At 41.6% G+C, this 25992-nt stretch overlaps 2 protein-coding genes across 4 annotated transcripts in view; both read right to left on the bottom strand.

Annotated features, from left to right (window-relative positions):
• The window catches only part of LOC137352476 (guanine nucleotide-binding protein subunit beta-5), an 81069-nt gene extending 72357 nt beyond the window's left edge, over positions 1–8712 (bottom strand). The window contains exons 1-3 of the mRNA XM_068017989.1: positions 8530–8712; positions 7572–7714; positions 1568–1679 (exon numbers count right to left, since the gene is read on the bottom strand). Of these exons, the coding sequence (XP_067874090.1) occupies positions 1568–1679; positions 7572–7697 (238 nt within the window). The 5' untranslated portion in view covers positions 7698–7714; positions 8530–8712. The remainder of the gene's footprint in view (positions 1–1567; positions 1680–7571; positions 7715–8529) is intronic.
• A 7473-nt stretch (positions 8713–16185) lies between these two features.
• Positions 16186–25992, bottom strand: part of myo5c (myosin VC) — a 92948-nt gene continuing 83141 nt past the window's right edge. For 2 of the 3 annotated variants that reach the window (XM_068017988.1, XM_068017987.1), the window contains 7 exons: positions 25038–25192; positions 24590–24679; positions 22148–22298; positions 21379–21664; positions 18151–18325; positions 17604–17684; positions 16186–17436 (listed from right to left, as the gene is read on the bottom strand). In XM_068017988.1, the coding sequence (XP_067874089.1) occupies positions 17284–17436; positions 17604–17684; positions 18151–18325; positions 21379–21664; positions 22148–22298; positions 24590–24679; positions 25038–25192 (1091 nt within the window). In that variant the 3' untranslated portion in view covers positions 16186–17283. The remainder of the gene's footprint in view (positions 17437–17603; positions 17685–18150; positions 18326–21378; positions 21665–22147; positions 22299–24589; positions 24680–25037; positions 25193–25992) is intronic. The other variant, XM_068017986.1, reaches the window with a different exon arrangement.

The following is a 25992-nucleotide window of genomic DNA, read 5'->3' as shown; positions in this document are numbered from 1 at the left end:
AGAGCAACTGCTTCTCTCACAAATAGCTCCAGAAACGGTTACAGCGAAAGACAAGGGGAGGAATGGGTGGTATAAATATGGTATATTGCAGGGCTTCCCGACCTTTTTGCTTATATATTATTTTTGTTTTGCTTACAACTTGACTGCTATCCTCCGATCCTTCCCCTTCTAGGGCTGGGATTGTCTCTTTTCTGCACAATCCAACCCATCAGAGACATGGTACATAGTTACCCTCCCAATTTGCAATTTTTTTTTTACCTTAAGCAAGCATTTTTTTAAAATGCATATAATTTATAAATATAGTACTGGACAATTGTAATTACAATAGTATAGCAGACAGTAACTCAATTTGGAGATCTGGAGATGGGTGGAGGGGGTGGGTGGGTGTTGGGGGGGGAGTGTGAAATAACATGCATGGGGTGGGACTAAGAAGAAATCAGAAGGGTGAAGAAAACATGGACACTTGGAGGATTTTGCCAACAGATTTGATGCACATAATCATGTCACTGGGGAAACAAGAGATGAAGCTTTAAGTCACAGTCAGTCTCTGTCTCTGTCTCTGTCTCTCTCTCTCAGGCGCCAACAATTCAGCATCTTATCGCCCTTGCCCTATCCCTACCCTCCCTCCATGCACTGTGCTCAAACACCATTGCCTAGCACATGGACCAACCTGCTGTTTTCCTTTTACACTTCGACCAGACCTGTATGAATACAAAGAGAAGCCCGCCCTGATTTACTCTCATTGCAAGGCATTCCTTATTGACAAAAGCACCTCGGACACAGTTTGTTCTGACTCTGATTCGTCCATTACCATGTCAATCTCTTTCTTTTTCCTACACATTCTCTGGTTATTTCTGGCAGATCTCTTGAAACTATCTCCCAGACTGACCCCCTTCTCCCATCCCTACCAACCCAGTTGAGAACCCTTGGCATAGTGGACAGACACACCGTGTTTGACAACTGGAGACCTCACTGCATAAATACAAGACATGGCCAATACTCGTTAAAGCCTAACAGTTCTAACACTGTTCCTGCATTCATTTTAAAAAAAAAATAAAGTTGCATTTAAAAGCAGGTATCAGCTACTGGAGGGCAGCAGAACACTTTGTGAGCTTGGCACCTCGTGAAAGATTCTTTCACACCTGTGGGACCAGGGAACCTAAGATGGCTTTGCGAACTCCCTTCAAAAGTAAGAAGTTTATTCACAATTGCTACCTTGATAGAAACTGATGAAAATATGCCAAGTCCTGCCGAATTTTAAGAAATCATATTCCTGAAAATCTTTCACAGGGAGCTGGTAAAAGCTGACACACAGTTTATCCTGTGCAATTACGTGTAATGTAAACCTTCTAACATTGTAAAACTGATTGTTTAAAGAAATCTATATATACACTTTACTGCTGATGTTAAATGTTGCACACAGGAGCGTGCACTTAGCTCCAAATGCAAGCTCTGGAGCCATGAAGGAAAGTACTGGCAGGCACACAGCACTGCCACTGAGTCCCTCCATATTCAGATTGAGCCCAGTAGAGACTCCAGCTCTCGCTTTCCCCGCTGCTGTACTTACGTTCTACATCATGAAGCTTTGCCCTCTCCTCCTCCAATTTACCCTTGAGCGTCTCTGCCTCATTCCTCAGCGATGACAAGGATTCATTTTCCTGCAGCCCCTCGGTTGCCATCTTTTTGGACACCAAAACCAACCAAGAAAAAAAAGGATATATATTAGACAATTATTTTATTTTTTTGTTGGTGCTGTTTGTACGTGCACCGGGGAGATGCCAAGAGCTGTCGCTACAGCTCATCCAGATAGATGGAGGCTGGCTGACGTCAGTGGGAGGATACTGAAATTCACCAGCCTCCACCAAAGAGATTTCACCTTCTTGTGAAATGACCCGGGTTCATAAACCAATCCAGCATAAAATAAATGCATAAATTAATAAACCATTCACTTTAGGAAATCAGCAATTGGGGAAAGCAATCACATCTGACAGTGCGATGGTTCTGTCTAATTATATCCCACAGAGAACCAGCATTTGGTACAGGCTTATCAGAGCGGGTCAATTCAAAATGTTTAAATGTGGCATTTCCAGACCAATAAACCCAAATCTTGACTGAAAGAACACAAGTGCTCATTTACAGATTAAATTGCCAGAAATATCCACAGTGCCTCTCATCTCCATCCAGTAAAACTGTATGTTTAAAGGAAGTATTTTGAGTTAATTTGCCCAGATAGTTGCTCTCTCTGATATCATTGTCATTGCATGGCAAATTATAGGCTGTAACCTGCAAATTGACCTGACCCCATCTCCCCAAAACTCCTAAATTATTCAGACGTGTAAACTGCACTAGAGCAGACCAGTCAGAGCAGATTTCATTAAAACTAATTGCGTCATTCCATCCCAGATGTTTGAAATGATTAAACCAGGGGAATGGGGTGATATTTTTTTACTAGCGCCTCTCTATCCTGGAAGGATTTAATTTTTCCCATTTTTCTGACAGACTGGAAATTACTGTCTGTTAATGGACAACGCCTGACATGTTTTTGCAAATTTTGTGTCCATTGTTTTTAAGAGGTGTTAACCCTAACTGGTTAATTTGATGGAAATGGGTTAACGTTACCATTAGCTTAGCAAATTGTTATACAAATAAAAAATGCTGGAAACTCTCAGCAGGTCAGGATGCATCTGCTGTCAGGAAAAAAAGAACAGTAATTAGGATCTGAAATTATTGTAAACCTTCTGGACTCAACACCAAGTAACCTATGTGTAGGGGTGGAAGATGTCGGTATTGTTCTTAATGAATTCTTTGCGTCTGTCTTCACAAAAGCGGGGGACAATGCAGATATTGTAGTTAAGGAGGAGGAGTGTGAAGTATTGGATGTGATAAACATAGGGAGAGAGGAAGTATTCATGGAATTAGCGTCCTTGAAAGTTGATAAATCACCAGGACCGGATGAAATGTACCCCCAGGCTGTTAAGAGAAGCAAGAAAGGCAAGAGAGGAAATAGCGGGAGGTCTGACCATCATTTTCCAGTCCTCACTGGATACAGGTGTGGTGCTGGAGGATTGGAGAACTGCTAACGTTGTGAGGGATAGACCGAATAATTACAGGCCAGTCAGTCTAATCTCAGTAACGGCCAAATTATTGGAATCTATTCTGAGAGACAAGATAAACTGTCACTTAGAAAGGCATGGATAGTCAGCATGGATTTGTTAAGGGAAGATCTTATTTGACAAACTTGATCGAATTTTTTGAAGTAACAAGGAAGATAAATAAGGGTAGTGCAGTTGATGTGGTCTACATGGATTTTAGCAAGGCTTTTGACAAGGTCACACATGGCAGACTTGTTAAAAAAAAATCCCATGGGATCCAGCGAAATGCAGCAAGGTGGATACAAAATTGGCTCAGTGGCAGGAAACAAAGGGTAATTATTGACAGGTGCTTTTACGACTGGAAGGCTGTTTCCAATGGCATTCCGCAGGGCTCAATACTGGGTCCCCTGCTTTTTATGATATATATTAACGATTTGGATGTAAATGTGGGGGGCATGATCAAGAAGTTTGCAGACAACACAAAGATTGGTCGTGTGCTAGATAGCGAGGAAGATATCTGTAGGCTGCAGGAAGATATTGATGGTCCGGTCAGATGGACAGAAACGTGGCAAATGGAATTCAACCCAGAGAAATGTGAGATGATGCATTTGGGGAGGTCAAACAAGGCAAAGGAATACACAATTAATGGAAAAGTACTGAGAAGTGTAGAGGAAGTGAGGGACTTTGGACTCAATGTCCACAGATCCCTGAAGGTAGCAGGACAGGTCAATAAGATGGTTAAGAAGGCATATGGAATCCTTTCCTTTATTAACTGAGGTATAGAATATAAGAGCGGGGAGGTTATGCTGGAACTGTATAACTCATTGGTTAGGCCACAACTTGAGCACTGTGTGCAGTTCTGGCCACATCATTACAGAAAGGATGGAATTGCACTAGAGAGGGTACAGAGGAGATATGATGATGTCGCCAGGACTGGAAAAATGCAGCTATGAGGAACGATTGGCTAGGCCGGGGTTGTTTTCCTTGGAACAGAGAAGGGTGAGGGGAGATCTGATTGAAATGTACAAAATTTTGAGGGGCCTGGATAGAGTGGAGGTGAAGGGCCTACTCACCTTAGAAGAGAGGTCAGTGACTAGGGGGGGCATAGATTTAAAGTAATTGGTAGAAAAATTAGAGGGGAGATGAGGAAATATTTTTTCACCCAGAGGGTGGTGGGGGTCTGGAAGTCACTGCCTGAAAGGGTAGTTGAGGCAGAAACCCTCAACTCATTCAAAAGGAGTCTGGATATGCACCTCAAGTGCCATAATCTGCAGCGCTACGGACAAAATGCTGGAAGGCGGGATTAGAATGGCTGGACCGTTTTTCAACTGGCACAGACACAATGGGTGAAGTGGCCTCTTTCTTTGCCTTAAATGTTCTACGAATCTAAGATTCAACAATTTCAGATCATAACCACTGCTCCCATTTCTTTCAGACAGCAGGTGCTGCCAATGGTTCTGCTGTTGCCATTTACCGCTCTGTTGACTCATCTTTTGTTTCTTCACTTGTGCCATTACCATCTCCTTTTGACTTGCACCATCACCCCTTTAATCATTTAATCTCTCCTGCCTTCTACCCTATCACAGACCTTCCGTTTTATTCTTTCCTCCCCTCCTAGAGTGGCCACTGACAGACCTCAAGAATACCAGTCACCCCGCCAACCCTCATGCCCACAGGCATTTGTGCACTTCTTTTTATTAAAATAAATTATAACTATTGATTCGACCCTTTTGCTCAAAGAAGTGAGAATACCTTACACAATGAACCTAGTGTTTTAAAGCGAGCTGAACTTGGGGAGCTTGTATATTTCCAGTTTATAAAGGACCTTGGAGGAACTAAAGCAGGTTAAAAAAATTCGAGTGATACTTTTAATCAGGGACTGCGTGTACATGTGTTGAGACTGTCTGGTAACCCGATCCATTTTATGGGCAGCAATATCCAGGTTGAGAATAGGGGCAAGGCACAGACAGACATGGAGAGTTTTTAACCATACTCTTGTTGAGTCTCTCCTCATGGCAGCTATTCAAGAGTAGTGTGCATCAGTGTGGCCCTATGTCTATGTTAATCACGGCGCAAGCAACGTAGCGTGAGGGCATCATAAGGACACACCACACGGCTAGGACCAATAGGATCTTTGCAGGGTCGCTACACTGGTCCTGGGCCAGGCTTTCGCAGGTACAGGCAGAATCAATAATTTCAATTTTAAATGCTTGCCTCGAGGCTGGGCACTTCAGAATAAAAATACCAGACAATAAGGTGTCCAGTTCAAATCAGGTACCAGACAGGGGACAGAAAACCCGACTGTCCGGTATAAAACCAGAGGAATGGCCCCTGCCCTTGTACTTGCTTACAAACCATTACATCTCTAACTTCTTCCAGTTCTGCTGAAAAATCGTCACCCTGAAATGTTATCTCTGTTTCTTTCTCCACAGATGCTGCCAGACTGCTGAGTATTTCCAGCATTTTCTGTTTTTATCTCAGATTTCTAACATTCTCAGTCTTGTGCTTTTGTATTTTTTTTATTTGTACACAGGATGCGAGCATCACTGGGAATGACAGAATTTATTGCCCATTTCTAATTGCCCTTGGAAAGGTGGTGGTGAGCCGCTTTCTTAAACCACTGCAGTCCATGCAGTGTGGGTACTCCCATAGTGCTATTCGGGAGGGTGTTCCAGGATTTTGACCCAGTGACAGTGAAGGAATGGCAATATATTTCCAATCAGGATGGTGTGTGACTTGGAGGGGAATTTTCAGGTGGTGGTGTCCCCATGCAATTGCTGCCCTTGTCCTTGTCCTTCTAGGTGGTAGAGGTTGTGGGTTTGGAAGGTGCTGTCGAAGGAGCATTGGCGAGTTGCTGCAGTGGATTTTGTAGATGATACACAATGCTGCCACTGTGCGTCAGTGGTGGAGGGAGTGAATGTTGAAGGTGGTGGATAGGGTGCCAATCAAGTGGGCTGCTTTGTCCTGGATGGTGTCGAGCTTCTTGTGTATTGTTGGAGCTGCACCCATCCAGGCAAGTGGAGAGAATTCCATTACACTCCTGACCTTTGCCTTGTAGATGATGAACAGGCTTTGGGGAGTCAGGAGATGAGTTACTCACTGCTGAATTCCCAGCCACTGACCTGCTCTTGTAGCCATAGCATTTATGCGATTGATTCCAGTTCAGTTTCTGGTCAAAGGTAACCCCGCAGGATGTTGATGGTGGAGCACTGAAGGATGTTAATACCATTGAATGTCAAGGGGGGATGGTTAGATTCTCTCTTGTTGGTGAAGGTCATTGTCTGGCACTTGTGTGGTGTGAATGTTACTTCCCACTTATCAGCCAAAGACTGAATCTTGTCCAGGTCTTAGTACATGTGGGCACGGACTGATTCATTATTTGAGGAGCTACGAATGAACACAATGCAAACACCAGTGAACATCCCCACTTCCAACCTTATGAGGGAGGGGAAGCCATTGATGAAGTAGCTGAACATGGTTGGACCTAGGACAATTTAGAGGCCTATTTGGAGGAAAGTGTTATGTGCTTATGTTGCCAATGGCAATTTCTAATCTTACAGGAGAAATGGGGCAATTGTGGAAATTTCAACACAGAAAAGCCATTTAGCCAATGATATTAGTTCTCCCTGCTATCAAATTCAATTGAATTTTCCTACTCCTACTATTTCCTCATGGCCTCCAATATCTCCCTTCTTCAAGTGCTTACCTAGCTCCCTCTTAAGGTGTAATTACAATGTGAAGAAATTTCTACTTTGTGCCAATGCTAAACTATCAGTGCAAATCTGGCATCAGAGACTTACTTGACTCAGGACTGAGGTGGAATGGCACTCCAACAGCTTGGGTTTGGAGTGTAAATCCAGTACAGTATCACATCTGATTAGCCAAGTGTAACGTGATTTTGTTTTGGGCCCAATGGACACCTTGTAGACCTACTTGATATGGAGACTGTACTGCAACTGCTTGTATAAAGTGCTTTCACTCTCCACTGACATTGAAAATATCATAAACAGTAGAATGCACAACCTGAAGGATGGTACAAGCAGAGTCAATAGGAACTTTCAGAATGGAATTGGATAAATACCCGGAAAGAAAACATTTGAAGGGCTATGGGGAAAAAGCATTAGAGTGGAACTAATTGGTAGCTCTTTCAAAGAGTTGGCACCGGCACAACTGACCAAATGGCCTTCCATGCTTATGATTGTAGGAAAGTAATACGAGTCTGAATTCTGTACCAGGATCTGACCAAATACCAGAGAGAAGTGCAGTAAGAGTTCCTGGAGAAGGAGGTCTCACTGAGCTTCCTTTTGGAGTCATTTATATTCCAAGTTTAATGTCCGTGGTGTTTTGGATTCAGATCTGTAGTAAGCTTGTGGGATATTAATACTAGCTAAGTTTAATAAAGCACTCATATTCCCCTCTGATAACCTGTTAAATCTGAATCATGTTGGTTGACATTGGTCGATCACATGGTTGCCATACCATTTCGACACACAGTGAGCAGTAGTTGATCTGCTCCGTGTTGATGTAAAGGTTCCGCAACGGTCCAACTTCCTGGCATTTTTCACAGGGTCCGAAGGTCGCAGCAGCAAACGTCTGGTCACACATCTCTCGGGAAGCCTAGCCTGGACTTGCAGAAAGAAAAAGGAAAATCAGGGAGGAGACAGCAGATGTGCAGAAGGACATTTGATCAGTGATGACTAATCTGCACAGCCTAATCCGATCAGGCACAACTATACAAACACACACACACACATTGCCTTCTCTTCGACCTCATTAAATCAGTGAGGCGATCCGATCAAAGGCTCAATTGCCTTTTGCTAGATTTTTTTCGGGGTAAAAACAACTTTCCATGAAAGTAAATCTGATAATGTTCTTTTAATTAGACATGTCAGCCCAGATCAGACCATCTCCTCATACAATTAACTTCTTCACTTTAAAGGTCAATTTGACAACCAATCCAAATAGTTTATACAAAAAGCAAAATATTGCAGATGCTGGAAATACCGGAAATACTCAGCAGGTCAGGCAGTATCTGAGTTAATGCTTCAGGTCGATGACTTTTCATCAGAACAGTTCTGGTGCAAGGTCACAGATCTGAAACGTTAACTCTTTTTCTCTCTCCACAGATGTTGTCCGACCTGCTGAGAATATCCAGCATTTCCTGAATTTTATAAATATGTTTTACTTACATACAAAACACCATTAAGTCTGTACTAGACATAGTCAGATATAGGAACATGTAAAATATCCGTAAGGATTAGCAATTAGAATGGTCATTCAGATTCTTTGAAGATATTCCTCACCACAGGTTATTTTCTAGCCTTTTAATGCTGGAAGTCAAATAATTCAAAATATATGCTGGGATGGGCATGTCTAAAACATTTATTTACATGTAAAATGCCAACCTTTGAATAGTGAAAGCCAAGGTCAGACATACCTGGTTGTTGTAGGAAGACAACAGATGAGAGGCTGAAGTCAGGCTGTGAAAGACTGAACATTTGAGAACTAGATCCACCCTAAAGGACCATCCAATAATCTTCTTAAAGGATTACCAGTCATTCTGAATATTTTGTCGACACCTTCACATAGGACTTTATATTCACTACAACTTTCAACTTTATTGTAGAAAACATAGAGGACTCTAAAATCAAAATGGTTTAAATATTTCACATCTCCAGAATAGTTAGAACTATTAATAATTCAGGTGATTTAAGGCTCATGTGACATCCTTAAATAGATCAACAAGATGATGACATGGCTTTGTTTGCCCAACAGTTGAAAGCTGTTAATCATTTCTAAAGCTCCTTCAAAACGTTTAGCATCCATGAAGTGAAAAGTAAATAAAGTATGGATTTGAATTGAAATGTACAACCTTGGACATATCACACGGACCAGGAGTGGTCTTAACACTCATTGCGGTTGTAAATTGAGTAGAATATTTACATGATGGGATGATCAGGCAGAAATGATGTTAACATTTTAGCTAGGTACCCAATATTTTCAATGTTGGGACACAAGTGGAAATAAAAGGAAAATATTACAAATGCTGGAAATCTGAACAGTAGAAATTACTGGAAGTACAAAGTAGGGCAGTCAGCATCTGAAAAGAGAATGGGTGAATGTGTGTTTTAGGGAACATTGATGTGAATTAAAAGATGCTGTTAGGGCCCTTATTGAAGTAGTTATAGGCAAAAGAAATGTTATCAGGTGTTTTATGCCGTGATGGTTCTTTACTGAAAAAATATTCACCCAGTTACAATATTCTCTGTTGATACTTCAGAGAAAAGCACAGTGGCGCAGTGGTTAGCACCGCAGCCTCACAGCTCCAGCGACCCGGGTTCAGTTCTGGGTACTGCCTGTGTGGAGTTTGCAAGTTCTCCCTGTGTCTGCGTAGGTTTCCACTGGGTGCTCTGGTTTCCTCCCACCTCCAAAGACTTGCAGGTTGATAGGTAAATTGGCCATTGTAAATTTCCCCTAGTGTAGGTAGGTGGTAGGAGAATGGTGGGGATGTGGTAGAGAATATGGGATTAATGTAGGATTAGAAAAATGGGTGGTTGTTGGTCAGCACAGACTTGGTGGGCCGAAGGACCTGTTTCAGTGCTGTATCTCTAAATAAAATAATAAATAAATAAAAACTGTTGTTGGGATTGTGTGTGCCGAAGGTGGAGGAATCCTGGTGTTCAATGCACTATCACCTTATCCCTGCCTTAACACACCCATCTGACACAGAGCGCATTAAGAGCCACTGGGGAAAAAAATTGCATGAGGCTAATAAGTGAGTGTGGGGATCGCGAAGCATGATTAACCCACGCGCATTCGTCGTGATGCAGCCAGTACATAAACTTTATGCTGCCTGCTAATTTAAATGATAGTGGAGTTCAGCCCGGCAATAAGCATGCTGCTGAATGGCTACACACCTCAGCAGAGATCCCAAGTTTGTGTGAGGCTGGCACCACCTAACGCTAGCTGCACTATTCAAAGCCAGCCTGCGCCTCTTAAACGTAAGGTGCACTATGACTGGAGCAGATGCTGGAATTGGCTGGGGAAGAGTAGATGAGCAAGAAAAGGAATGGAAATGGCTGAGGGTGGTCGCACAACAACTGTACATTCAGCGAGTGCTTTCCTTGGTGGTTGCATCTCAGCATAGAGATGCAGTGCTCGCAAAGCCTCGTCGATGCAGTTGATGGCGCCCTGCACCATGGGGAAGCCTGCTATCCTGGCGAAACCATGTGCGGACTTTGTCTGCTTCTCTCTGTTCAGAGAGGACATAACGAACTCTCCTCTCCTGGCGTAAAGAATGTCTGTCACCTCTCTTGAGGCAACAGTGGATGGCAAACTGGGAGATGTTACAGATAACACCTGCTCCAGCCTGGAAGGATCTCAGGATCATGGTCGCCTTCACAGCCACTGGAGGAGCCATCCTGTCCCCGCTCTGAGGGCATAGGTCTGGTTGCAAGAGGTGCTAGAGTTCTGTGTGAATTAATGAATGAGGCCTGGGGGTGCAGAACTATGATCCCATGTTACTGCTCTCTCATAGTATGATCGTGTTTTCCTGATGATGCTACATCAAATGTGATGAACAAATCTATTTCACTAATGTCCTTGATAGAAAAGTACAAGGAGACAAGGTTCACTTGATCTGGCAGCAGTGGTGGAGACAGAACCAGAGTTAACGTCTAAGGTCGATGACCTTTCATCAGAACGATCTGAAACATCAACTCTCTTTCTTGCTCCACAGATGCTGCCTGGCTTGCATTTTCTGTTTTCATTTCAGATTTCCAGCATCTGCAGTATTTTGCTATTCTATTAAGGCAATTAGACTTCGATTTCAGATATGCAAAATAATTTGAACAAATGCACAGATTTTAAAAAAAATATTGCAAAATTCAGGAAAAAGAAACTTGCACCCCGACTGGTCTGTCACGCACGACTCCAGTCCCATACTACTGGATGATCCTTAAGTGTCCTAGCAAGACATTCAGTCGCAGCAATCACAAGGAAGCAAAACAAGCCCACTACCATCTCAGGACAACTAAAACATGGGCAATAAACCAGCTATCTGTGTTGCTGTTTATGGGATGTTAGCTATTGGTTTGCCTACATAACAACAGTTACTGCACTTCAAATTTAATTCATTGCATTAAGTGTCAAGTATTTTGGTGATAAAAGTTATATGAGTATAGGGGGGGTGCTGTACAGTAGTGCTTGGTGGTTATATTACAAGACGAGTAATTCAGAGGCTGGATTAATGATCTGGAAACACGAGTTCAAATGATACCATGGCAGTTGGGGAATTTAAATTCAATTATTTAAATAAATCTGGAATAAATAGCTAGTCTCAGTAATGGCGACCAGGAAACTACCAGAGTCTGTTTCACCAGTGTACTTTAGGGAAGGAAATCTGCTGCCCTTACCCGGTCTGGTCCATATGTGACTTCAGACCCATTGAGGTTGACTTAACTGCCCATTGAAATGGCCTAGCAAGGCACTCAGTTGCATTCAAGAAGGAAGATCACCACCACTTTCTCAAGGACAATTACAGATGGGCAATAAATGCTGGTGTTGCCAGTGATGCCCACATCCTACAAATTAAAAAAAAAAATCCATATATTATAAATTGCCTCCTCCGGTGGTCCTAAAGGTCTTAAAAGGACAAAGATGTGGAATCCAAGCTTTAGAAAATCTGGAGCTGTTGTTGAACCCTAGGGCAGGACCTCTGGAGCCCTACCATTCAAATGTGAATAAAACAAATACTCGAGTGCACAGACCTTTAGGTCAGGATTTTCCTTTTGGGGTGGGGACCCCGACATTAGCATCAAATCCAGGTCTCGACCCCACACCATGTTGCCAGTCAGCCAACACAATTTTGGAAGGATTGGCCAATTAATGGCCGGATGGCACACTTGCTGTCCAATTAAGTATGGCAGGTGGACTCTCGAAGCTGGAGGGCCAATAGGAGGCCCTCCAACACTGAAGGAGCTGCAGCCTGCCATGGCAGTTGGGGGGGCAGGGGGCGGAAAAAGAGAGGGCACCTCCATTTTGAGACAGCCGCTCAGCACTTTTTACAAAACTGAAGAAATGGCCACAGCACCAGACCGCAACTGTGGAGGGAGAAACACGTCCACAGGGTGGTCTGTGGCTGCAGCTATGGCCAGGTAGATATGGTGGGGAGGGGGGGGGGGGTGTTGGGGGGAGTTCTCAAAGTGATCCTAGAGCACTGGCCCCACAGTTTGCCACCAGTAGGATGCCACTAGGCATCTGCCATGCTCCCAGTGTCGTGGCGAGGCAGGGTTGCTCACAGACTGTTCCACGTCCTACCTGCCCTCCAGGCAAATGGCTGGGGGTTGGGACCGTGGTGGTGAACCAACCAGGCCAGCATTGGGAAATTCCATGCCTGCATTCTTTCCCCCACACTGGTACCAAAATCATGCCCTTAGAGCCTGGGACTGAAACACAATCTCATTCTGAAGGTTACCTCAGTTTCAACTCAGAAAGGGTTTAGTGACTCAATGTTGACAGGAAGCACTACAGTCCTTGGACAATCAATTCCTGAATGAATCACCCAAAAAAATTATACCGCAGTCACAGCCGCACTGATGCGGAGAGAACTCTACCCTTTGACATTTTGAATTTGAAAGTGGTCATCCTGGAAAAAATTACTCATTCTAGGGAGATCAATCAGATTTATTGTCCAAGTCAGGAACAAATTAAAAATGTAAATAATATCCACTGAGGAGGTAATTAGCTCATCTGATAAATGCTTAATTCTATCCCAGTTCAAAGGTAAGCCTGCACAATATGTGACTGTAATAATTTGATGGGCTGAATAAAAGGCTAGAGCCAGTCAGCCCAGGAGGGCATGAGAGACATGGTGCCAGGTTCACAGTGCTTCAAACTAGATACTATGAAACTGCTTTCCAGAAAATGTGGCAAGTTTCGAACCCAGATCAACATCTTGCTCCACTTGTGTGGGTAATTTTTAGCCACATTCAATCTTTTCTTCAGAGAGGGATCAATCATCATGGCACTCTATATCTTAGTTGTGAAGGGGAATGATTTAACTTTCTGCACTGTGCTCACTTCTGCAGCAAGTTCTTTCTTATCAATGGATCTATTTCTGCTAAGTGTGTTGAGACTGGCGTATTTGATACAGTGCCGCGTCATGGTTTCGTGATGGAGACCAAAGGCATAGATCATGGTCACCTCACCTTGAAAAGGCCCAGGTGCAGATAGTGCAGCACTTCAAGTTAGACAGTAGCTTAGAAACATTCAGCAGCTCTACAGAAACATTTCACAAATAGAAAGAATGTTGAACAATGTTGAGAACATTTTTTTAAAAATTCCTTCAGAGCTTTGAGTGGGAATCACAGAGATTAAAATACAGTTTCAAATGATAGTTTCAAAGAAGTTCAGTACTGTATGCTTGATTCCTTTCAATTGAAAGAACTATAGCTGATTTGGGAAGAGAACTTCTATGCAACAGCCAACTACAGACTAGACAAGCACTGGAGGCACTATTTCCTGTTTGTGAAAATGCTCCATTTAAATCACAAGCTACTTCATAAGAGAGGATGGGGCAGAATGTAGCGACAGTAACAAGAGATGCTAAAGGTGCTTAACCTATTTTCACATGAGGGAGGGATAAATTAGGAGTTGCATGATCTACATTTTGAGTAAAGAAAGGAACCAGGAGATGTGATGACCGGAAGCCAAGCAAGCCACGAACTAAATGTAATTTAAGGAATATATTTCTAGCACGAATGAATATACTGCCATCTAGTGCATTCAAGAAAGAAGCATTCACATTTCAATTTAACAAAGTAGATTAGTCCTGAAACAGCAGGAAAACAAAAATGTTCTCAGAATTTTAACAGTTTATTTAGAACAGGTTGAAAGTAGACATGGCATTTAGTTAACACATACAGTATATTGTTATCTAATGTGGAAACAAGACTTCCTCCCTGTACTGCACTATAGTAAATGCAGTCATGACAATCTCCCTGTTTGGCACTTCGAGCCAACTCAAGCAAGCTCTTTTAGGAATACTAAACAGAGGAAATCTTCACCAACACAGTTACAATGTCACTGCACATAGCAGCCAGATGCAGTCTTACCTTGTGGGGTCTAATTTACAGACATCTGCTAAAACTTCTTACTTTCTTTAAAAAAATATCTAGTTTCCAAGTTATTATAGATCTACAACTATTTACTCATAAGCACCATGTTTTGCATTAAAAAATAGAAAAATGAATTTTATAAATGAACAATTTTAATTAAGGTCAGGTTTATGTCAGGAAATAAACTGTATTCAAGAAAGAACTTGGATTTATATAGCACCTTTCATGAGACATCCCAAAGCCAATGAAGTATTTTGAAGTGTAATGTCGAAAAAATTGCCAAATTGCACACAGCAGTCTTACAAATAACAATGAAATAAATGACTAGATAAGCTGTTCTGGTGATATTTGTTAAGGGTTAGATGTTGGCCAAAACACAATGAAAACTCCCTGCCGATTCATGTAGTGCCATGGGATCTTTTACGTCTACTTGTGAGGGTAGACAGGACCCCGGTTCAACTTCTCACTGTGCTCCCACAGAACTGCAGTGAACCTTCTGCACAGTTTATGTGGAGTCGCTGGAGTGAAGCTTGAATCCACAACCTTCCAACTCAGAGGTGAGAGCGCTACCACTAGGCCCAGGCTGACATTTAAAATAATAAAATTCATTGCAGCCATGAAGTTTATCAGAAGGTAGACAGCGAAGCATCAACAATGAATTACTTGGGCAGGAGTTACCTTTGTGAAAAGAATATCACTTCTGTTAAGTACTAAATCAAGCAAAATCTGATGAAAGCTCAGAAAATAAAACAGATCTTCAAGTTTAAGTAAACGAACTATTAAAATCTGTAAACTGTTTTGTTCTGAAACACTATTGATAAATAGTTCACAGGATGGATGGTTAAAATAAGAGACATTATAGTGTTAGGTAATATCTAGGTGAAAGAGGGACCAGACGACCCAAGGGAGTGAATACATCATTGAACATTATTCTCAAATTGCAATCAATAATTAGCTTCCGCCTCTGAAAAAATAAAAGCATTTTATAACACATTGTATACATACAACAGCTAGATTTGTAATTAAAATTATCAATATAATTATATACTGCATTATAAAGTGATGCAATATTTGTACTATAATTTGATAAAACCAATTAAAGTTAAATACATTTTTTGACAGCTGTATGGTATTAATGAATTACAAAACTATGTAATTACTGGAGTGTTATGAGCAGTTCAGTTTAAACCATCTCACGTTAGTCACAAATGACTGACTCCATTTCCTCATGAAGTCAATTAGAAGACTGGGGGGGGGGGGTGGGTGGTTTTTAGATTTTTTTTTTAGAGATACAGCACTGAAACAGGCCCTTCGGCCCACCGAGTCTGTGCCGACCATTAACCACCCATTTATACTAATCCTACACTAATCCCATATTCCTACCACATCCTCACCTGTCCCTATATTCCCCTACCTATACTAGTGGCAATTTATAATGGCCAATTCACCTATCAACCTGCAAGTCTTTTGGCTGTGGGAGGAAACCGGAGCACCCGGAGGAAACCCACGCAGACACAGGGAGAACTTGCAAACTCCACACAGGCAGTACCCAGAATTGAACCCGGGTCGCTGGAGCTGTGAGGCTGCGGTGCTAACCACTGCGCCACTGTGCTGGTGTCTTGGGTCCTGGGAGTGGTTGGGGAAGTGGGAGTGGCCCTCAAAGCGGGCACCCTGTGCCCAATTGTCAGGCCCCCTCCCCCCGGGGCGCCAAGAGGCTGCCAACTTTCACTGAGCAGCCTTTCGTGGCTCCAGGACTCCCGCTTGCCACGGGTAAAAGCCCCATGGAGGCGGGCGAAGGCCCTTAAGTGCCCGTTAATTGGCAACTTAAGGGCCTTGATTGGCCTGGGGCGTGCAGCCCGTTTTCCGCCCCCACCCTCCCCGCCCTATGTAAAGTGGGATGGAGGTGGGAGTGGGTCGAGAAGGCCTCCTGGAACCTCCCGCTCCAATTTACTCCACCCCCCACCCCCATCCGGTTCACTGGGGTGATGTAAAATTCCGGCCCAAATCTGGACACAGGAGAATGACACTTTCCAATATAGTTCCATATTGCAGAATTATTTTAAAAACTTGTAGCAGGTCGCTAAATAGATTACCAGGTGACAAGAAGATAGTTGAAATCAGGAGAAGAAACTGGCTGACCAGCATAATTGCATTTGAACACTTTTGTTTCATGCCAGCGCTGATTCACGACATGGGGAGAACTCAACAGTGCAGACACATCCACCTTTCCAGGGTGATAGTTAGTTGTAGCTAGCCTTGTGCAATGGGTGGGGCAGATCAGATGAAATACACTAAAATGAGACAACTGCTTTACTGTGCTGTGAGCAGTCTGCAGGGAATTATATTTCCTTAGGAAGGCAATAACCACAATCTTTTAAGTTTATAAAAAGCAATGCATTCATAATTTGTGATGAATGTGAGTTTTTAAAATAAATTTTACAATGTGCAATGAAACTTCACACAAAAATGAGACACTGCTGGTACTTTTTTATTTTGCTTTTTGAACACTCATGGTAGAAAGTTAAAATATATTCTATACACAGGAATCAATGTTGTGATAAATAGGTTCATGAAGTGGTTTTCCTTTTTTTCCCATTTGGTTCTGAACATGCATTCATTTGCTATTTATATATTTTTAAAAACTCATTATTTTAGAATCTGTATAGCTCAAGCCATTTGTTAAACCACTAATACATATTGTTGGGAGAATAACTTCTTATCAGCATTATGAAAAGTATCACTCAGCTTTCATCTTTATACTAAACTTTATGCAACTCAAGTCTGCAGCTGCTTGTGAAATACTTCCATGACATTTTTAGAAAAAATAAATACTGTACTTGTAAGAGCAGTCAATCCAAACTGAATGTTTACAATTTTGTAAAAATAGACTGCATTTTTAAAAAATGAATACAAAATCGTACTTAAACGCAAATAAATCATTCATTTTGTCACTTGAGGAAAAAAATAAACAAACACCCAATCTCCAAACTTCAGGCCACCAATGTCTTCGATATAAATTTTTAATATGACTCATCCTCAAAGTTTACAACAAATATTCTGTACACTGGCATGATTTATATCCGAGTTAGGAAGTTTAGTTTGAAGCTGCTTGGAATCTGGATCGTCTCCAGTGCCTGTGGAGATGGACTGAATGGAAAAGTCACTTGGAAATGATATTTGGCATCAATTATTAACGTCGAACCATCTTCACGACTGTTCAGTTGTGACTAAAAGAAAGTAAAAACAGTGAGTTTTATTTTTTAATAGTTTATAACTTTTCCCTTAACTTCTCCCTCCAAACCTTTGCTTGAGCCTTGGCCCTCCAGTACAGCTCTCTTCCTCCTTGTGTGGATTATGAAATTAAGTTTAACCTCAATGTCTTATTTTTGCTCACCTGAACTTTGCGTACAAAGGATGGAGCCAAACGTTTCTCAAAATCATCAATTGGTGTATAGGAATTCAAAATCTTGACAATCTGTTGAAATAAAGTATTGAAACATGGGACAGAAATGTCACATAAGAAAGAAAGAGATTCCCTTGTCTATAAAGCTATTCATCATTCAACATGGAAGAACTACTATTGAAAGCCAGTTAATTTGGTGAATTGAAGCAATTAAGACAAAATCACAATATTGTGTGTCCCTCTATATATTTTATGTAATGATGAGAATAGTACAGCAATAATCCTTCAGAAAACCCATAAGAAATATATATTGCATTAGAAGTCATGGGAAACCGAAGACAATTATACAAAGGCATGCTGGAATGTAGACGATCAAACCAGAAAACAAAAATATCAGATCTAATGATCTGATCAGAAATACAGAAAAGAAATGAGAGTGTAGGGGACATTTAGAGAAAGTGAGAGTGAGAGATAGAATGAAGATTTGTCTGACAGCAATCATGGAGGTCAACCAGTAATAATGAAAGCTAAGTCAGACCTGCACAGCTGAGAGGGATGAACATCTTTCACATATTTCTTTCACATCATCATCTGTTGTTTTGTTGACCTGAAGTAGCCAGGCAGCCTGGGAGAGTGGCTCCAGGGTCTCTTTTGCATTGCTACTCTGCATATTCTTATCCTTTAGCCACTCTTCTAAGTAACTAATATTACATCTGTATCAAGAATAAAGAAATCATTTATCAAAAATACACAGCAACTAGACATTGTAAAAAATTACTGATAACTGTCACAACACTTTTATAGCTTCAAAGTATCATACATTGGCACCACAGTTTGAATTATGCTCAACTAAACATGCATTGCAAATAACTCCATTTAATACACAAATAATTAAATTAACATTATCTCCATTATTTTAGTAAAATGCCATTTAACTTAGTAAGTTTAATGCCTTGCAGACATTTATCCACTTCCCTCAGTCACCTCTCCTTATAGCAGACATCCATGTTTGTGTCCAGTTTCACACATGGCAACAGTGCTCTATTACTGCTTAAAAAGCATTACTTTAATTGTTTAATGGGTACTATATAAATAGAATGCAAGTTAGAATTAGTATTTACAGAAAAGAGGTTTTTTTAATATATTAATTATTCACACCTCCGGTGTTCATGAGTTATGCAATAATACACAAACACAAGAAATAGGAGCAGAAGTAGACCACATGGCCCATTGAGCCTGCTCCGCCATTCAACACAGCTGATCTTGGGCTTCAATTCCACTTTCCTGCCCACTCCCCATATCCCTTGATTCCTTGTGAGACCAAAAAGCTATCTATCCCAGCCTTAAATGTATTCAACGATGGAGTATCCACAACCCTCTGGGGTAGAGAATTCCAAAGATTCACAGCTCTTTATGTGTAGTAATTTCTCCTCATCTCAGTCCTGAATGATTGGCCCCTTGTACTGAAACTGTGCCCCCACATTCTCGATTCCCCGCCCAGCGGAAACAATCTCTCAGCTTCTACCCTGTCAAGCCCTTTCAGAATCTTGTATGTCTCAATTAGATCACATCTCATTCTTCTAAACTCCAGAGAAAGGGCGGCACAGTGGTTAGCACCGCAGCCTCACAGCTCCAGCAACCCGGGTTTGGTTCTGGGTATTGCCTATTTACAAGTTCTCCCTGTAACTGTGTGGGTTTCCTCCGGGTGCTCTGGTTTCCTCCCACATGCCGAAGACTTGTGGGTTGACAGGTAAATTGACCATTGTAAAATAAAAAATTGCCCCTAGTGTAGGTAGGTGGTAGGAGAATTGATGGAAGGTGGGGATGTGAGAGGGGGAAATGGGCTTAATGTAGGATTAGTATCAATGGGTGGTTGATGGTCAGCATGGACTTGTTGGGCTGAAGGGCCTGTTTCAGTGCTGTATCTCTCTATGATTCTAATATAAGCTTGATTTACTCAGCCTCTCATCATAGGACAACCACCTCATCCCAGGGACCAATTCAGTAAATCTTCATTGCACCGTCTCCAGTGCAAGTATATCCTTTCTTAAATGTGGAAACCAAAACTGCACACAGTATTCCAGGTGCAGTTTCACCAAAGCTCTGTACAATTTTAGTAAGACTTCTTTATTCCTGTACTCCAATCCCCTTGCAGTAAAGGCCAACATGTCATTTTCCTTCTTAATAGCCTGCTCAACTTGCATGTTAACTTTGCGTGTTCCTTGTATGAGTACCCCCAAGTCTCTCTGAACATCAACACTTATCAATTTCACACCTTTTTAAAAATACTCTACTTTTCTATTTTTACAATAAAAGTGAACAACTTCACACTTCCCTACATTATACTCCATTTGCCATCTTGTTGCCCACTTACTTAACCTGTCTATATCTCTTTGCAGCCTCTCTACGTCCTCCCCACAGCTTAACATTCCACCGAGTTTTGTATCATCAGCAAACTTAAATATATTACTCTGATTCTTCATTCAAGCCATTAATATAGATTGTAAATAGCTGAGGCCCCAGCACTGATCCTTGCGGCACCCCACTATTCACTGCCTGCCAACTTGAAAATGCCCCATTTACGCCCACTCTCTGCTTCCTGTCTGTTAACCAATCCTTTATCCACGCTAATATATTACCCCCAACACCATGAACCCTTATCTTGTGTATTAATATTTTATGTGGCACTTCATCGAATGTATTTTTAGAAATCCAGATATACTACATCTACTGGTTCCCTTTTATCTACCCTACTAGTTACATCCTCAAAAAACCCGAATAAATTTGTCAATCAGGATCTCTCCTTAGTAAAACCATGCTGACTTGTTCTAATCATACTATGCTTTTCCAAGTGCAATGTTAAGACTTCTTTAATAATAGTTTCCAGCATCTTCCCAATGACTGATGTGAGGCTAACTGACCTGTAGTTCCCGGTTTTCTCTCTACCTAATTTCTTGAAAAGCGGTGTAATAGATGTCATTCAGTGGTTTTTTGCAACCCTGCAGTCTCCATTAAATCTCACATAAGGTTCACTGCGAGTATGTAATCCTGAATAGGCCAGCACAGTTCAACATAACAAACGCACCAAGGAATGTATTTTTTTTTTTAATTACGGCATCAGCTTTGGCTTAGTGGCAGCACTCTCACTTTTGCCTCAAAAGGTTGTGTATTCAAACTGGAGACTTGAGTAAATAATTTAGACAAACAATCTGAGGCAATATTGAGGGAGTGCTACATTGTCAGAGGTGCAGTCTTTCAGATGAGACATTAAACCGAGACCACGTCTGCTCTCTAAGGTAGATCTAAAAGATCCCATAGCATGAGCCAAAAAGCAGGGGAGCTCTTCTGGTGTTCTGACTAAGACTTACCCCTCAACCAACATCACAAACAGATAATAACGTCATTAATCTCATGGCTGTTTCTGAGACCTTGTTGTGCGCAAATTGGCTGCCCTATTCCCCTATGTTACAAAACTTACTGCAATTCAAAAGTATTTGATTGGTTACAAAGCACTTTGGAATGTCCTGAGGTTGTGAAAAGTGCTATTTAAATGCAAGATCCTTCCTTTCTTTCAAGTCCTCTGTTCAGTTTTCAAAGTAAAAGAGACATCGGGCACGATTTTAACTTACTCAAAGACCATTCACTTGCATAGAGTTAAAATTGGGCCCATTATCTCACATGGGGCTACATCTCTCTCAGATTTAATGCAACTCACTCTTTGTGAGGAAGTATTGAAGCAAAATGCCTACTGCATTTCCGATTTTACCTTATTTGCATTCCTTTTCTGCACGAGCACATGTCCTTACGCAGGAAGAGATTATTAAGGGTGATTGCTCCAATCAGGAAAAAGAGCTGTTTAACTGACTGTTTAATGAGCTCATTGTCCATGCCATGCTGGCACATTGTGGTAAAGTAATAGCTCAGCTGCTGCAAAATGGAAGATATGGTATACTGGTCCATTTCTTCTCGATAGCTTGAAGATCGTTTCCGAAGTCCAGTTGGCTTCATGCTCGAAATGCCTTGAAGACTTTCATGTTCCAGCATTCCTGGTACTAAAATGGAGTAATAATAATTATGAACTAGTAGTTTCAGTAACAGACTGCCTTTGCGCTGACTAATATATAATCATTGACAGTACAAAAAAGTCCATACACAAACAGGCAATTCAGCCATGCACATCAGGGTTAGTGGTGTCTCTTGTTTGCACCAATTCTAATAGGGACACACCAGTCTGTTTTCAATTGCTATCCCTCTCTTACCCCACCATATGCACTCTTATCATATACAGGCATCACAAAATATAACTAGAACCATATCCTCTTTCAAATGTAGCACTTGTCCTGAGCATAAGACCCCAAAACACAAGTTGGCTTTCATCTAAGTTTACTATTCTCTCTTGGATTTCTTGAAGAACATTTGGGGTGTATTTTGAATGTGATGGCACAAACTCTTCTGAAGGGACACGAAGCTCCCACCTGATGTGCAAGAATTGATAGTTCTGAAGAGAATATAGATGATATATAGATCATCTTTACCTATCATTGGCTGAAGATCATCTTCCATCACTTGAATGAGCTGTTGGTAGATGTGAATAGCCAAGTCACTCAGAATCTGCCTGTACTCAGACAGGTCAAAGTTTCTCAGACACTGTTTATTTTGCTGCGGAGTGTTGTGCTTCATAAACTCCTTCATTAGAAACAATAAATATGTTAAAAATATACCAATAATAGTAATAGTACAGTAGTCTTGCACATATTTATTGTTTGAGAATTGAAAAAGACTCATTGCCCATCTGCCAATGGACTAACACAGACAGTGAGGCCAGTGGAGGGGGGTTGGTGGCCATAAAATAGCGAGACAAGGCCAGCAGCTCAAGGCATGATCTTGTCCTTTAATTGGGATGGGCAGTTAATTACCTGCCCACCATTAAATTCGACCAGGGATCCAATAAAGGGTCAACACAGGGTCGCCCCACCGTCGCCAATGGAATCAAGAGCTGAACTCCAGAAGTGAGGTGAGAGCGACTGCCACTGACATCAAGGCAGTATTTAACTGAGTGTGAAGTCAATCAATTGTGATCAGGCAGAAAACTCTCTAACGGCTGAAGTCATAGCTCGCACAAAGGAAGATGGTAGTTAGACACCACTCATCTCAGCCACAAGACATTGCTGCATGAGTTTCTCAGAGTAGCATCCTAGGCCCAATTATCTTAGGTTACTTCATCAATGACCTTCTCTGTATCATGAGGTCAGAAGGGAGGAGGTTCACTGATGTTTGTGCTGGATGAGCAGAAATTTCCTCCAATTAAATATTGGGAAGACTGATGCCATTGTCTTTGGTCTCCACTACAAACTGCGTTCCCTAGCCACCAACTCCATCCCTCTGCCTTACAACTGTCTGAGGCTGAACCAGATGAGTCGTAATCATGGTGTCATATTTGACCCCGAGATGAGCTTCCAACATGTCTGTGCCATCGCTAAGACTGCCTGTTTCACCTTTGTAATATCGCCTGACTTCCTCCCTGCCTCACTCATCTGCTGCTGAAACCCTCATCCATGTCTTTGTTACCTCTAGACTTGACCATTTTAATGCACTCCTTGCTAGTCTCTCACATTCTACCCTCCATAAATTTGAGGTCATCCAAAACTCTCTGCCCCTGTTCTTACTCTTACCAATGATGAAGCAATTAAAATCAGGGGTCACCCTTGTGCTCGCTGACCTATATTGGCTCCCAGTCAAGCAATGCTTCAATTTTAAAATTTTCATCCTTGTTTTCAACTATCTCCATGATCTTGCCCCTCCCTATCTCTGTCATTGCCTCCAGCCCCTCAACCCTCCAAAGTGTTTGTGCTCCTCTAATTCTGGCCTCTTGAGCAACCCCAATTTTAATTCCTTCAGCATTAGTGGTCATGCCTTCTGTTGCCTAGGCCCTAAGCTCTGGAATTCTCTCCAACTCTTCTTGTTCCTTTAAGATGCTTCTTAAAACTCCTCTTTGACCAAGCTTTTGGCCAGCTGCCCTAATATCGTCCTATGTGGCTCGGTGTCAAATTTTGCTTCAAAATGCTCCTGTGAAGCACCTTGGGAGGTTTCATTATGTTAAAGGCACTATACAAGTACAAGTTGTTGTTGTTTGCAGAGTGTTCCGCTTCATTTGTAATTCCTCAAATAACAAAGCAGTCCATGCTCTCATTCAACAAAGCTTGTACTGATAACTGACAATAACATTCACAAAGTGCCAGGAAATGACCATCTCCACAAGAGAGAGCCTAACTAATGTCGCCTTGACATTCAGTGGTATTACCATCACCAAATCTCCACCATGAACATCCTGGGGAGGTCACCATTAACCAGCATCTCAACTGGACAAGCTGAAACATCTAGGTGTACTGTGTGCACTATCTACAGGAGGTCCTGAAGCAGATCTCCAAGGCTCCTTCAACAGCACTTCCCAAACCTGTGATCTCTAGAAGGTCAAGGGCAATATATGCATGGGAACACCATCACCTCAAATTCTCGTCCAGGTGCAACCCACTTTGACCTGGATATTTATTGACTGTTTCTTCACTCCTACTAGTTTAAAATCCTGGAACTCCCTACCCAACAGCATTGATACCTTTGCTGCAAGGACTGTAGCAGTTACAAGATGGTGGCCTACCATCACGTTCTCAAGGGTAACTAGGGATGATCAATAAAATGCTGGCTGTGCCAGAGACACCCTTTTCTCCAGAATGAATATTAAAAAATTAAGATTATAGAGTCATGGCCAACAGAAAGGCGCAATAGGTATCGCAAAAGTGAGCCCAATATGTTAATACATGAATTACAAAACTATGAATGATTTTAGTAACATTTCATTCTAAATTAGCACTTATTGTAGTTTAAAATTTTAAATATAAATAGAAAACAAAAGTGTTTTCTAACAAAATTTGGAGATTTGAAGAGCAAATCCAGTATTCCTGGACGAGACATGTTCTTACCTCCTCTCCGCTGTACTGTTTTAAGCAATTGAGAAAGTGGACACTGTTTGAAAGCCAGAATGAGAGCATTTCAAAATCTTCATTGTGATTCTGTTAAACAAGGAAAGATTTGGAAGAATGAATATTAACAATTATAGAATTTTCTCCTGGCTATCAAAAAGTTATTTTTCATCTAAAAAACAGCAAAATGTAACATAGTTTAGGTGTACTGGCGATATCCATAAGACACTATAGCTGTATCAAAATTTCTGATATTAACTAAAGTGTGTTACAACCTTCTTTTGAATTGCAACTACTTTCTGTATCAAATATTTATAAATGCTAAAAATTTATATCATTTGTAAAAATACAAGACACTTCACATGAAACAGCTCATATTATAAAGTTAATTAAAAAGAAGTAATAAATGTTTTATTGAACACATCTGCATTTCTGGAGGTTTTCATACCTTAGTGACCTTTTTGACACCACCAAGCAGGGCATTCATCAGGGATTTCAGCATTTCAGCATCATTAATATCATCAGCATAGCGCACACACATGAATAAGATGTGTGCTGGCAGTCCTGGAATCATATTTACGACCACACCTCTAGGTTTAAGGTCTAAAAGTAAAACATAACCATATACATAACAATAGTTAAGAGTCCTAAACACAAGTACAGTACTAATTTAATTATTTTTATAGCCAACCCCACAATTGATTACTTTAGAAAATAAACTACTGCAATTAAATGGCTATGTGACATGAACTATAGGAGAAAAATTGCATTAACTGCCAGGAACTGGAGTGAAATTGGCAATATGGTGAAAACACGTGCCTGCATATGGAGGCTTGGGGTTCACTCCAAATTGGGGCTCAGGTCTCATCGTGACAACAGCAACGAGCTGCAGCCACAAATCAAGCATGTCTACGCAGTGGACCAGTCTGGGGCTGCCCAAAATTTTCTGGCTTGGACACCTAACCGGCCAGGAAGTCAGCCCTGGGAAGCTAGAGATGATGAAGTGGAGGAAGAGAAGCACCGCCCGCAGTACTTCACAACATAAGTGAAACCGCAGAAGGGACCTATTATTTGGCTGCAGAATGACTGGAAAAACTGAGCAGGGTATGTGCGACACACGTTCCACCCAATATTTGCCCAATTTGGTATCGGGGTCCTGAAACAGGCGTCAGGCCACCGGTTAACACCTGGGGGCGCCCAGGCACTCGGAAGTCACTGGCTGCCAAATTAGCAGCTGGTGAACTTCCAGGAAAATCAGGCGAGGGAGAAACTGGTTCCCCCTCCACGTTCATTTCATGCAAAAAACAGGCTCATCAGAGACCAATACCCACCCACCCCCATAGTGATTAATCTAAGTCCAGCAATCAGTTGTTACCAAAGTATTGTTTCTGATACACTAGCAG

This window comes from Heterodontus francisci, chromosome 38 (genome assembly GCF_036365525.1).
Source record: "Heterodontus francisci isolate sHetFra1 chromosome 38, sHetFra1.hap1, whole genome shotgun sequence".
NCBI lineage: Eukaryota > Metazoa > Chordata > Chondrichthyes > Heterodontiformes > Heterodontidae > Heterodontus > Heterodontus francisci.
Note: the sequence above shows the minus strand (reverse complement) of the source record. Positions and strands in the feature narration are given on the sequence as shown.